This window comes from Salmo salar, chromosome ssa14 (assembly GCF_905237065.1).
Source record: "Salmo salar chromosome ssa14, Ssal_v3.1, whole genome shotgun sequence".
NCBI classification, from domain to species: domain Eukaryota; kingdom Metazoa; phylum Chordata; class Actinopteri; order Salmoniformes; family Salmonidae; genus Salmo; species Salmo salar.
In genome coordinates, this window is record NC_059455.1 from 71854878 (window position 1) to 71869565 (window position 14688).

The 14688-nt window shown below is 43.7% G+C and overlaps 1 protein-coding gene across 2 annotated transcripts in view; it reads right to left on the reverse strand.

Moving 5' to 3' along the window:
- LOC106570238 (trafficking protein particle complex subunit 9) overlaps nucleotides 1-10804 on the reverse strand; it is a 361123-nt gene extending 350319 nt beyond the window's left edge. Inside the window, exons 1-7 of one of the 2 annotated variants that reach the window (XM_045694752.1) lie at nucleotides 10607-10804; nucleotides 9618-9762; nucleotides 9103-9201; nucleotides 8360-8715; nucleotides 1996-2141; nucleotides 1550-1687; nucleotides 521-547 (exon numbers count right to left, since the gene is read on the reverse strand). In XM_045694752.1, coding sequence (XP_045550708.1) covers nucleotides 521-547; nucleotides 1550-1687; nucleotides 1996-2141; nucleotides 8360-8715; nucleotides 9103-9201; nucleotides 9618-9746 — 895 coding nt within the window. In that variant the 5' untranslated portion in view covers nucleotides 9747-9762; nucleotides 10607-10804. The remainder of the gene's footprint in view (nucleotides 1-520; nucleotides 548-1549; nucleotides 1688-1995; nucleotides 2142-8359; nucleotides 8716-9102; nucleotides 9202-9617; nucleotides 9763-10606) is intronic. The other variant, XM_045694753.1, reaches the window with a different exon arrangement.
- Between the last annotated feature and the right edge of the window lie 3884 nt (nucleotides 10805-14688).

A 14688-nucleotide genomic window follows, 5' to 3' on the forward strand; every position in this document is an offset into this window, starting at 1 on the left:
ATGCCTCAATAAGCAGTACTACAATACCAACATCGCCACCCTCTGGTGCATGTCTGAATTACTTTTTTCATCTAAATTGGAGGTTATAGTGCTGGATATCTTGTTGTTGATTAGGATTTAAAATGGTTACCATTCATTGACGAGAAGAGGTCAATGATGTAATCAAGCATGAACACCCAACAACATTAACGCTGACAAGAATAACAGGAATACAACCCCTGCCTTAAGAGGCGGGAAAATAATATCACTTTTCATGTACCAGTGGTGGAAACAATAAAACGTTGGAATCAGATGTAGTGCAATGGGTTGATAGCCTGGTCCCAGATCTGTTTGTGTTGTCTGGCCTTAGTTGGTAAGACAGCACTAACAGATCCAGGACCAAGTTAGGAGGTTGTCGTCACAAAAAGCATAAAACCAACAAGTAAGAGGGAAAAGAGCCACAGCAGGCAAACACAGGCAGGTGAGATGTCTAGCTAGGTGTAACGCTATGCAGGGCTGCCCTGTTAGTGTCATACCATACCTGGGTCTATGAGAACCTCCTGCGCCCCTACGGTAACACACAGAGACAGACACACAGAGAGAGAACGCAGGTTCACACAGTGCAGTAAGTTACTGAAAGCAATGTTAGTCCCCAAACGAGCCGCTTCTTAAACGGTTCCTTGTGACTTTCCCCATCAGTCCCCGCCGTAGTGTATACTATTTCTAATTACTTCAGTAATACACTAAAGCAAAATATGTGTGGTTATTTAGGGGTTAAAGTAATTGACTTGTTAATAATATTAAGTAAAGACGTGAAAGGAAATAAGATATGAAATACTGTTCAGAACAAATGGGTTAGGTTGTGGGGGCCACTGGATTTCTCAGGTAAAGTTGTCCAGGGCACAGAACAACAGAAGCAGCTGGACTGAGAAAAGCGTAGCAAAACTTGTGTTGTCATAGTACTAGCTGCAATTGCTTGGGCCACACGTCAAATAGCCAGGGAGACCGCTTCCTTCCAACCATCCTATAATCACAGCTCATTCAGAAACCTCCGGACATCTTCCACTGTCCCACAACACAAGTTGTGTTTAATGAGATATTACACTAAAGACACCCCCTCCCCATAAACACCACAACCTCCACACAGTAAAATACAATCCACATTACAACCGTACCACCAACCCCTCCTCTCCAGACGTACAGACACCCCCCTCCCCATAAACACCACAACCTCCACACAGTAAAATACAATCCACATTACAACCGTACCACCAACCCCTCCTCTCCAGACGTACAGACAGCCATACCTCTACCTCTACCTCACCCATACCTCTACCTCACCCATACCTCTACCTCACCCATACCTCTACCTCACCCATACCTCTACCTCACCCATACCTCTACCTCACCCATACCTCTACTTGGCTTGGCCGAACAAGAAGTAAAAAAAAAAAAATAAGTATCTTTCACTGCTTGAATACCTCGGCCCCATCACAAATATCACTACGGAGAAGACCACCCCCAACCTCACACACAGGGAGAGCACGCGAGAGAGAGGAGTGCTGCTTACCTGGCCGGTGTCTCTTCCCTGCGTCGGCTTCCTGGCCCTGGCCCTGTGCCAGGCTGGGTTTGCGTCCAGCAGCCTTCCCTGCTGTTCCTCCAGGGTAGTGGAAGATAACAGAGGCTGAACACAGGCCCTCTAACGCAGCTGGAGAACCAAGACACAAGGGAGATGTGTCAATGAAACAGAATACCCTCCATTAGAAGTTGACTAAAGGCCATTCTGTATGTACAGTATGGCAAGGGTGATGATCCTTCCTCCTGCAGAGCTACTGGGCTTGGCAGGATTTTGCTACTACCCTGTTGTAGCACCCCTGATTGCCTTCAAGGTCGTGGTGAGCTGCTGATTAGTCGAATCAGGTGTGTTATAGTAGGGTCGGAGCAAAAACCTGCAGGGTATCCACCCCTGCTTTATTGGATTTGAAAGTAGAGCCACGTCTTCCTCCTCAGTCTTACCCCCCAGCCAGAGGAAGTCATTGACAGAACGGAGCAGCTCCACAGCCATGTGATAGTGGACCAGGGCATCCTGCAACATGCCTGCCTGCAAACACAGGTCCCCAACGTGCTTCCTCATACGGCCCTGGCAACGCTTCTTATAGTGCCTAAGGAGGAGGGAAAGAAACATCAACTAGTGTCAGTCAGTTGTCGTAGAGGTATCCATTTACAATACAACTTTGTCCACGTTACAGCAAACAAGTATCCAAGTAGGGTTTACTTCTTACATAATTTTCACAAAAAAACTATATTTTGTTGTCTCTCTCATTCGTATGGTTTCCAAAATAAAAGTCCTTCTTTAAGCATAACGTATTTTCTTACCCAGGTCCCATTGGGTGCTAGCAGAGGAGACTCAGTGTTGAATGAATCTTATCAGTTACAAGTGGTGTGTGTGGGGTGGGACAGCACAAGCAAGGGAGACAGGGGTTGGGGAGGGGAGAACCCAATAGAGAAAAATAATCCCAACGACCCTGATCCTGAAGTCTAGCACATTAAACACACAAGGATTGAAGAGGACGACAACAACATCACCGTTTGAAATTCTAACAGAAGAAAAGGGGGCCAGTTTAAGACCTCTGTCTAACTCTTTACTGGAGCCTGAGATACTGGGAAGGTCTAGGGTCAAACCCACCTTGTATTCTGTTACCTAGAGAACATTATGTGTCAATTGAGGTAAATGGGGTTGACTTCCACGTTATTAGTGAATTTATGGTACATTTGCTTTGCTCATATTGTTTAGATTCAGAATAATGAGTTGGGCCTAAACTGTTCGGATGAAAACAAACGATGCCTATGTTACCATTTGTTAGCCTAGTTAGTGAAATAAAATGATGAGCAATACATGATGTATGGTCTGCTTAGAAGAACATGGATACCACATTCAAGGCATGCTTTCATAAGTAGGTGCAATAATAAGCCTAGTTGAAGGTGATGCATCCCTCCATGAATCACGGATATACGAGATCCATGTTAAAGTGTACTAGCAGCAGAATATAGTAGAAGATATGAGATCCATGGTAAAGTGTACTAGACACAGAATTTAGTAGAAGATATGAGATCCATGGTAAAGTGTACTAGACACAGAATTTAGTAGAAGATATGAGATCCATGGTAAAGTGTACTAGACACAGAATATAGTAGAAGATATGAGATCCATGGTAAAGTGTACTAGACACAGAATTTAGTAGAAGATATGAGATCCATGGTAAAGTGTACTAGACACAGAATTTAGTAGAAGATATGCAGTGGCGGTTCTAGCTTGTATGGCTCCCTGAGAGAACCCCCCCTTCAGCCCCCCCCGACAAAAAGAAAAGCACCCTTCTGCACCAACTGTAATTTTTATTCAGAAATTTGGAACACCACAAATAAATAATCATAACATTTAAAACCATATACATGAATAACTCATCGAAATCAAAAAGTAGTAAAAGACAAATAGAAACAAATGTGTTGATTTGGCACTCGAGCATCAATACATTACCCATCCACCAACACTGTCAACCAAGAATCACGACTAAACCAATTCACCTTGGTGGTGTGCAGACTGGTTTTATATTCTTCTGAACGATTTCACACAAACCAGAAAAAAATGCAACAATATGTCTGTGAAACTACATATTCACAGTATTATGAATGAAATATGGTTTATTTCAAATCAAATTTTATTGGTCACATACACATGGTAATGCGAGTGTAGCGAAATGCTTGTGCTTCTAGTTCCGACCATGCAGTAATATCTAACAAGTAATCTAACAATTTCACAACAACTACCTTATACACACACAAGTGTAAAGGAATAAGAACATATGAATATTTGGATGAGCGATGGGCGAACGACATCGGCAAGATGCAGTAGATGGTATAGAGTACAGTATATGCATATGAGATGAGTAATGTAGGGTATGTAAACATTATATAAAGTGGCACTGTTTAAAGTGACTGGCGATACATTTATTACATCCAATTTTTTATTATTAAAGTTGCTAGAGATTTGAGTCAGTATGTTGGCAGCAACCACTCGATGTTAGTGATGGCTGTTAAACAGTCTGTGATGGCGATAGAAGCTGTTTTTGAGATAGAAGCTGTTTTTCAGTCTCTCGGTCCCAGCTTTGATGCACCTGGACTGACCTAGCCTTCTGGATGATAGCGGGGTGAACAGGCAGTGGCTCGGGTGGTTGTTGTCCTTGATGATCTTTTTGGCCTTCCTGTGACATCAGGTGGTGTAGGTGTCCTGGAGGGCAGGTAGTTTGCCCCCGGTGATGCATTGTGCAGACCTCACTTTCCTCTGGAGAGCCTTACGGTTGTGGGCGGAGCAGTTGCCGTACCAGGCGGTGATACAGCCCGACAGGATGCTCTTGATTGTGCATCTGTAAAAGTTTTTGGGTGACAAGCCGAATTTCTTTAGCCTCCTGAGGTTGAAGAGGCAAGCTGTCTGTGTGGGTGGACCATTTCAGTTTGTCCATGATGTGTACGCAGAGGAACTTAAAACTTTCCACCTTTTCCACTACTGTCCCGTCTATGTGGATAGGGGGGTGCTCCCTCTGCTGTTTCCTGAAGTCCACGATCATCTCCTTTGTTTTGTTGACGTTGAGTGTGAGGTTATTTTCCTGACACCACACTCCGAGGGCCCTCATCTCCTCCCTGTAGGCCGCCTCGTCGTTGTTGGTAATCACGCCTCCCACTGTAGTGTCGTCTGCAAACTTGATGATTGAGTTGGAGGCACGCATGGCCACGCAGTCATGGGTGAACAGGGAGTACAGAAGAGGGCTGAGAACACACCCTTGTGGGGCCCCAGTGTTGAGGATCAGCGGGGTGGAGATGTTGTTTCCTACCCTCACCACCTGGGGGCGTCCCGTCAGAAAGTCCAGGACCCAGTTGCACAGGGCGGGGTCGAGATCCAGGGTCTCGAGCTTAATGACGAGTTTGGAGGGTACTATGGTGTTAAATGCTGAGCTGTAGTCGATGAACAGCATTCTTACATAGGTATTCCTCTTGTCCAGATGGGTTAGGTCAGTGTGCAGTTTGATTGCGTTGTCTGTGGACCTATTGGGGCGGTAAGCAAATTGGAGTGGGTCTAGGGTGTCAGGTAGGGTGGAGGTGATATGATCCTTGACTAGTCTCTCAAAGCACTTCATGATGACGGAAGTGAGTGCTACAGGGCAATAGCCGTTTAGCTCAGTTACCTTAGCTTTCTTGGGAACAGGAACAATGGTGGCCCTCATGAAGCATGTGGGAACAGCAGACTGGGATAGGGATTGATTGAATATGTCCGTAAACACACCAGCCAGCTGGTCTGCATATGCTCTGAGGACGCGGCTAGGGATTCCGCCTGGGCCGGCAGCCTTGCGAGGGTTAACAAGTTTAAATGTTTTACTCACGTTGGCTACAGTGAAGGAGAGCCCGCAGGTTTTGGTAGCGGGCTGTGTCGGTGGCACTGTATTGTCCTCAAAGCGAGCAAAGAAGTTGTTTAGTTTGTCTGGGAGCAAAACATCGGGTCCGCGACGGGGCTGGTTTTCTTTTTGTAGTCAGTGATTGTCTGTAGACCCTGCCACATACCTCTTGTGTCTGAGCCGTTGAATTGCGACTCTACTTTGTCTCTATACTGACGCTTAGCTTGTTTGATTACCTTGCGGAGGGAATAGCTACACTGTTTGTATTCGGTCATGTTTCCGGTCGCCTTGCCCTGATTAAAAGCAGTGGTTCACGCTTTCAGTTTTGCGCGAATGCTGCCATCAATCCACGGTTTCTGGTTGGGGAAGGTTTAAATAGTCGCCGTCGGTACAACATCACCGATGCACTTGCTAATAAACTAGCTCACCGAATTAGCGTATACATCAATGTTGTTGTTCGAAGCTATCCGGAACATATCCCAGTCCACGTGATCGAAGCAATCTTGAAGCGTGGAATCAGATTGGTCAGACCAGCGTTGAACAGACATGAGCGTTTCCTGTTTAGTTTCTGTCTATAGGCTGGGAGCAAGGGTCAGAAATGGTCAGAAATGGTGGTCAGAAATGGGTCACGCATTCGATATGCTGATAAAATTTAGGGAGCCTTGTTTTCAGATTAGCCTTGGTAGCATTTCGTAGTGTGACTGATTTTACTAATTGCATTAGTGCAATATTGAGAGCATCCTGACTGGTTGCATCACTGCCTGGTACGGCAATTGCTCGGCCTCTGTCCGCAAGGCACTACAGAGGGTAGTGCGTACGGCCCAGTACATCACTGGGGCTAAGCTGCCTGCATTCCAGGACCTCTACACCAGGCGGTGTCAGAGGAAGGCCCTAAGAATTGTCAAAGACCCCAGCCACCCCAGTCATAGACTGTACCCCTACTACCACATGGCAAGCGGTACCGGAGCGCCAAGTCCAGGACAAAAAGGCTTCTCAACAGTTTTTACCCCCAAGCCATAAGACTCCTGAACAGGTAATCAAATGGCTACCTGGACTATTTGCATTGTGTGCCCCCCCCCCACCCCTCTTTTACACTACTGCTACTCTCTGTTCATCATATATGCATAGTCACTTTTACCATGTCTACATACTACCTCAAGCAGCCTGACTAACCGGTGTCTGTATGTAGCCTCGCTACTTTTATAGCCCCGCTACTGTATATAGCCTGTCTTTTTACTGTTGTTTTATTTCTTTACTTACCTATTGTTCACCTAATACCTTTCTGCACTATTGGTTAGAGCCTGTAAGTAAGCATTTCACTGTAAGGTTATTCTCTATTGTATTCGGCGAACTTGACAAATAAACGTTGATTTACTGTACAAAATTAGTGGTGCGCTATTTGATAGATTCCCCCGCTCCCCCTACCTCGGGCTTCCAGTGGGGAGACCTGAGGTCAACCTACCCCCACCCTCCTCCCCATCTCGTACTTCTGAGTGGGAGACCTTCCCAGGCAGTAAGTAGCCTGCCTAGCTCACAAACTAGAATCAGGGCGCCCACTCCGACAAGGACGCCAGGACAGCGGAGTCAATCACCACCTTCCGGAGACACCTGAAACCCCACCTCTTCAAGGAATACCTGGGTTAGGATAAAGTAATCCTTCTAACCCCCCCCTTAAAAGATTTAGATGCACTATTGTAAAGTGGTTGTTCCACTGGATATTATAGGTGAATGCACCAATTTGTAAGTCGCTCTGGATAAGAGCGTCTGCTAAATGACTAAAATGTAAAATGTAAATGTAAGGTTAATTGACCCACAGTCCCACACGGTGACATGATATCATTGACGTGACGTGTAAATGAACGATAGAAAACCAATCGCGCAAATGTCACCAATCAGAATTTTTGTGCGGGCGCCCCATGTTGCCCCCGGGAAGATGCCGCCTATACCCAAATCCACCACTGAAGATATGAGATCCATGTTATAGTGTACTAGCAGCAGAATATCGTAGAAGATATGACAACCATGTTATAGAATGTGTGATGCTTCAGAAGAATTAGAGCATAGACCTTATTCACTCAGTCAAGCCCGGGTCAGGTAACAACCTCCCAATCATCATGTTCCTGAAAGCCTGGACAAACCTTTACAAGCACATAATAGAATAGATAGGCTATCCTCACCATTTAAGTGAACCAACCTTCACAAGCCTCAGTCGTTGACAGTGTTCTGTACTCTGCATGTCCAAACTATCAGCTCCTTCAGAACTCTAGTTGTTATGATTTTATTTCATACAAAGTTGAGAGGAGTGATGAGTTTGGATCTAAGCTATGAACCCATGCACAAGAGCACTGGGGTAGGGGATGGGGCCAGGGCGGAGTGTCTCGTTTAGGAGTGGGCTTAAGCTGGAACTAGGATGGGCTTAACTAAAGCGATGTGTCTAACAGCATCTCACCTTTTCACACGCAACAATAAACTCACAGGACAGTATGAAAGAAACAAATGAGAAAAACAAATAAAGTAACCAAGATAAAATGGAAAGAAGCAAAAATAAACCGATTTTTCAACGAGGAAATAAACACGCAACATTGACTCTTGTCCTTAGCAACACTAATGTAATGACAAGGCGATCTTGACGACGGACATCACAGAGAAACACTGAGGTCAGACTTTCTCCAGCATTTTGGAACAACCAGCCAAGTAAAAACCATCTAACAACCTTTAGGCTTCACTTGACAAATTGAGGCATTTAATAAAGTGTAAACCTAATAGACTATTTCTTAATTCAGCAGTTACAGTACAGGCTCATAGAACGTTTTTAATAACCAACTTTGTTAATTCCAAATTCATTGACCAGCTGAAAAACTATATAAGCAGCAAAACATGTAGATGATTCCAGACCTATAAAACCCGAATAGAGTGCAGAAAAAAAGACAACTCACCTGCTATCAGTGTCCAGTCCCACAAAGTCTTTCTTCTCAAAAGGAACACAAAGCAGTGGTATCTTATCCCCAGACTTGTCTGTGGCTCTATCCAGCCTCTTAGACTCCAGCACAATGAAGATGGACCCCACAAAGTCCTCCACCCTCTTCTCCACATCGGGACAGTCATCATAGCTAGAGTAGAAGGCCACATCTGTCCTCTGCTGCTCTGCTATCTCCCCCTGCAGCCCGAACACCAGGAGCCGTGAGTCGTACAGCGTGGCTCCGAACACATCCTTCTGGCTGTGGAAACGGTCCGACGTTTGGGGCCACTCTTTAGCTGAACCACAGGTCGTCACGGAGATGAGGCCCACCACCTAGATAGAGATGAATAGAGATAGATAGACAGATAATACTATTATTCCTGAGGGGAAATGTCACGCACAGGACAAAAAGACACACCGCACTGCAGTGCTTCTCTAACCTCGCCTTGGGAACTCCCAGACGTTTCACAGTTTTGTTGTAGCCCTAAACTAGCACACCTAATTCAAGTAGTCAAGGGCTTGATGATTAATAGACAAGTTGAATCAGGTATGCTAACTGTGGAATACTTAAAATAGATGGAACAGCTGTGGGCCCAAGGAGAGGTTTGCGAAAGGCTGCTGTAAAGGACACATAACAAACAACAAAGTGCATTTCTGAAACCCAAATAAACATTAGTTAAAGCAACAAACAGGAAAAATAAGAGCCACAAAGCAACTAACCTTGCGATGTGTCTGGAAGTCTCCCCACTCGTTGTTCTCAGGGAGGTAGTGGTGCCGGTAACGGATATAGAGGTTCCTCTGGGAGTCCTGGGTGGACACCTTTTTTCCCCCAACACCATGAAAAGACAAAACACAGAACAAAAAAGGGATCATTTGACAATCAGGATTCAATGGTAAAAAAAATGACATAAAAAAAAAACTACAAAGTGAACGGGGTTACATATTTCAATAAATAATAAGAAATAGGCCTAGACTGTATCACAAATGCCACCCTACTCCCTATATCAATCAAATGTATTTATAAAGCCCTTTTTACATCAGCAGATGTCACTAAGTGCTTATACAGAAAGCCAGCCTATAACCCCAAACAGTAAGCAATGCAGATGTAGAAGCAGAATGTAGAAGCACGACTTCTTAGCGCACTACTTTTGACCAGTGTTAGCCCTGCAATAGGGTGCCATTTGGGACGCACACATAGCTAGTACACATAGTGAGTACACATAGTGAATGCTTACCTGGGCCACAGAGGCAATGCGTTTGTAGATCCTGAAGAACTGGTCCTCAGGGACGATGCCCACTGGTTGGACCACCACCAAGACCGTCTGATGGTCCTCAGCACACTGCATGTAATCTGGGATACTCATCTCCTTCTCATAGGCTCTAAGGAGCAGAGGGAAAGGAAGAGGGAGAGAACCAAAGGAAGGGGGTAATGTAGAGACCTTACCCAACACCTAGCAACCTCATCAAGTGGTTCAGACCTCTTGGCGTTGGGGTTTAAGATGTTGGCTTGACAGTCACTGGACCAGGGTTCAAGTCCCGGTCAGGCTACAATATTATTTTATTAATTCCTCAACACCTAACTACATTTCATCCACACATTCCACAGTCAAGGTTTGAAATCACTGCCAGTTGATTCTAAAGCATTCTGACAATAATCAGGTGTGTTACTGCTTGGTTGGAGCAAAAGCCTGCACCCACACAATTTGTCAACTCTCAGTATGGTGACCAAACATGTCATCATGGGAGTTATTTTAGGTACTATTTACAAGTATTGACAAGACAGCCGTTGGAATGAATTGCAAACTACATACATCACGAGTGTGACGTGTTGCCCATTCATAAAAACCACCCACCCATCCACGAGTTTCAATCTGGTGTATAAAGGCTCTACCTAGGTAGCAACAAAGATAGAACACTGTACTAGCAGCTCTAACCAACCTAGCTACAGTAGCTAGCCTGATGGCTAATATACCTTTGTTACAGTAAAATACATTCAACTTCAAATATATTCAGAAATTGAATTATTTCAGCCATCAATGTTTACAGAATGGCTGCCTTACCAAGTTAGTTAGCTTGCTAGCTACACTGACAGTCTCTAGAAAGCTAGCTAACATTAGTATGACACATGGTTGCTAGGCTAGCTGACTCTTCTGCCACAAACAGCATAATTATTTACCAAAACATGCCAAGAATTCACATAATGTATGCGTTTCATTGATGTTACCTTGATATATATTGATCCAAAAACGTTTAACAGAGCTTCCTGAATGAACTCTTCTTCTCTATCTTCTTCTTATATGGTATATTGGCGATCGCACAATTTAATGTGCATCCTGCCACCTACTGTCCGGGATAGAAACAGGAGTCCCAAAAAACTGAACAAACTACCAAAATACTACAAAACTAACAAATAATAACAAACAAAATCTGACAACGTTTGTGTTAAAAAAACAAAAGCAGATCTGATCCCTACACAGGCTCAAGGGGAACCTGGGAAGGCGGGTCTTCCGGAGCCAGTACCACTTGCAAGTCTTCAGATGTCAAATCCTTAAGTCCCACAAACTTTTCTTCCACAGCCACAATAATGTCACATTTCTTAGACTTCTTTGAGACTTGTGCTGTACAGTTTATAACTGTGGCAATGAATGCCACAAAATCCACCTTTTTAACACAGGGTATATTTTGACTGGCAGAAAACATTTAATACAGACTGTGGTGCATCCACTACCATATCTTCACTAGCATCACTTGTTTTCTCAATTCCTTTAAATCGCCACCGCATAGGGGATTAAATTGGCCGCTCTAACTTTTGCCACCTCAATCTCCTTCACCCTTACAGGCCACTCTAGGAACTGAGGATCATGATCCCCACCACAACACCGTTGTCCTTCTACACACAGTTTTTCAGTATACTCTGTCCATCTGCACACACTTGAAACATGGCCAAATCCTTTACAATTCTTACACTGCAGTAGTTTGGGGACGAAAGCTCTTACAGCACCAAGCTTCACATGCGTAGTCATTTTCTCTTTATCTAAAAAGAACGGGACCGTCAGACGTTCTTATTTTTCTACATTCACCTAGCAGGTCAGACGCCGGGTGAATTGCAGGGTCCACCAACCACACCAGGATTTCTCTTCAGATATTCAACCTGAACATCCGTCGTCACCCCCGAGATGAATCCTTTGACGGATGCTCTACGCTGAAATTCAAAACACAAAACTTTTGTTGTCCGGATTCTTTAGAGGCCCACTGCAATCTTCCTCATCTTTTCCCCACCAGACCGTTTTCATTATTCTCTATCAGCCACTATGGCAGAATATGAATAGCGTGCATCACTGCCCTCCTATGTCCACTACTGGTACTGTGGGCTCCCATGCTCCTAAATATTTTGCTGTGCAACCTGGAATTTTGATTTGCTAGCACCATTGGCAATAGAAAAGCATTTACCCGGATATTACATTGAATGGCAGAAATATATTTGCAAAGTTGCTAAATGTATGTTTCGTATACATTGTATCTTCTCACCCATGAAAATGAAATTCAGTAACTCTTACAGCACAATAAAATGATACAAGTACTTATTTTATGTTAAACGTATAACCAATTCGTTTCTGCCCTTAGATTTGGTTGCTGGTCTACAGTTTGTCTAATAGGAAGGAGGGTTTTATAAATGTCCAAACCCTCCTCCTAGTGGTCCGATTTTTGCAACTTATTTACCAATCACATCACGTTTTTATGTTGTATAATTGGTCTCTGAACCCATACACGACCGTTTTGAAATATATAAAATCCCAGATGAAGGTTAACAGCTGAAATGCTTGTTTACTATTAAAGTAAAATAATCTGTCCAGTGTTTCTGGATTTCAATGAAATATGACCTGTAGTTAATTACCATGTAAGGGAATAGTTTTCCTTCCCAAAAAGTCTAATTAAGTATGTTATAAAGCAGCTTTTCTGTGTTTGAATGGTGTAGGCATACAAACCCCATTAACGGAATGGTGTGGGCGTATACCAGTCATTAAAATGATTAATGCAAGTAGACCGCCAATGAGCCAACATGACATCAAAATTAAAATCTATAGTTGACTTCTGAAAAACTCAAAAGGAGGTAAAAACAAGTGGAAGGAGGAACTGCTGAAATCTATGAATTTCACATGACTGGGAATACTGTTGGTCAAAGATACCTTTATAAAAAGGTGGGGGCGTGGCTCAGAAAACCAGTCAGGATCTGGTGTGACCACCATTTGCCTCATGAAGCACAACACATCTCCTTCGCATTGAGTTGATCAGGCTGTTGATTATGGCCTTTGGAATGTTGTCCCACTCCTTCAATTGCTGTGCGCACATCTCCTTCGCATAGAGTTGATCAGGCTGTTGATTTATTGTCACGAGCACAAGTTGCACCTGTGTAATGATCATACTGTTTAATCAGCTTCTAGATCTGCCACACTTGTCAGGTGGATGGATTATCTTGGCAAAGGAGAAATGCTTACTAACAGGGATGTAAACAAAATTTGAGAGAAGTAAGCTTTTTGTGCGTATCGGACATTTCTGGGATCTTTTATTTAATCTCATGAAACATTGGACCAACACTTTACATGTTGTGTTTATATTTTTGTTCAGTGTACATAAATTGAGAGTCAAAAACATTATTTGGATACCCAAAGTTAACCCAAATTTAACAGAATATAAACTTTTAAAGGTAGTGAGAATTTCACTGGACAGTTACTTTAAGAAAACCTGACACTAGAATGTGTGATGAGTGTATATTATATTGTGTGAACTGTATCATTTAGATAGGGAGTGTTTGATAGGGTAAGAGAGGTTGGATGGGGGTTAGTGAGGTATGTAGGACTTTATTTTATTTTATGTTATTAGAAATACAGGACTAGCTATTAGAGTAACAGGTGTGTAGGTAGGTCGTGGCCGGCCTCACACTCCAGTACAGTAGGCGACAGTGTATGCACATGTTCATTTGGTTGCAATCTGCCAAAGGAGTTGCAGCAGTAGCGTTCCCGCCTTCATCGCTGCTCTTCTTGTGCAAGGCTACATTAAGTGCTAAAATGAAGCTATACTTTTTGTAGACCAGTAGTTATAAAAGTGAAATAAAATGAGAAAAGCAAGCTATACCTTAGCTAAGTAAGATGTTGTTACCATAGCACTCCTGATAGACAGCCAGCAAAGATCTAGCTCTCCTGTTAGCAAGCCAGCTTACGTTAGCCAGCAAGCTTTACTCCATGCAGCTGCAGACATAGCCGCGGGATGAAGGGGTGCTGAGGTTGCTGTATCACCCCGTGGAAAATGTGAATTCTCTACAACAACACAAAATCTATTAGCACCCCCAAATATCTTCCAGTGGCTATGCAGATTAATTCTTATGTGGCTTTGCAACGAAGCCAGATAAGTACATATTTTGGTGAAGGTACAGCAACCATGGGTATTTAAACTGAATATGTTTAACATGGAAGTTTTTATGATGACTTCACTGGCAAATGTATATTTTGGACACTAATTTAACAACTGCCTCAAAGGCCAGACAGGTAATTTAGGCTTCCATTGCAGCCTCTTGCTACTCCCATCCCAGGCAGGTCAGTCTAAATAGCATCTCAGTCTAAATAGCTGTATCAAAGGAAGACGGAGTTCTGAATTGCAGCCAGAATTACAGTCTTCTGTAGCTCAGTTGGTAGAGCATGGCACTTGTGATGCCAGGATAGTGGGTTTGATTCCTGGGACTATACACATGTAAAAAATGTGTGCATGACTGTAAGTCACTTTGGTATATGTCAACTAAGGCTCCTCCCTGGGAGGTCAGTCTGAACAACAGCCTCCTGGAAAGACAGGAATCCTGAAAGGAGCCTTTCAAGGCTAGTTAATGGGCCTTGCTCCTTCCAGGCAGGCCAGTTTAAATAGCTGCTCTCCCAGGGGTGTGTTCAGTATGACAGAACGGTGTTCAGCATTTAGATAAACGGTGCTGTACTGAATGACCAGTTAAATAATATCCTGATTATGATGACCCAGACAGTGTTTGTGTGTATGGTGTACTGACAAGTTTTGCAATTTCAAATGGTCACACCTATATTGATCAGGCCACACCTCGCCACATCCACCAAACTGAAGCAAACGTACCTCAACGGCTGGGGCGTATTCATTCTGCAGATTCTGATGCAAAACGTTTCATAAACGGAACGAAAGTGGGAGGGATTTTGCTCTGTTTGCTTCTGTTTTGGTTCTTAAATCATCAATGATTTCCGTTATGAACTTACCCCCGTTTAAGAACAGTGCTCACCGTTTTGGGGAAACGTG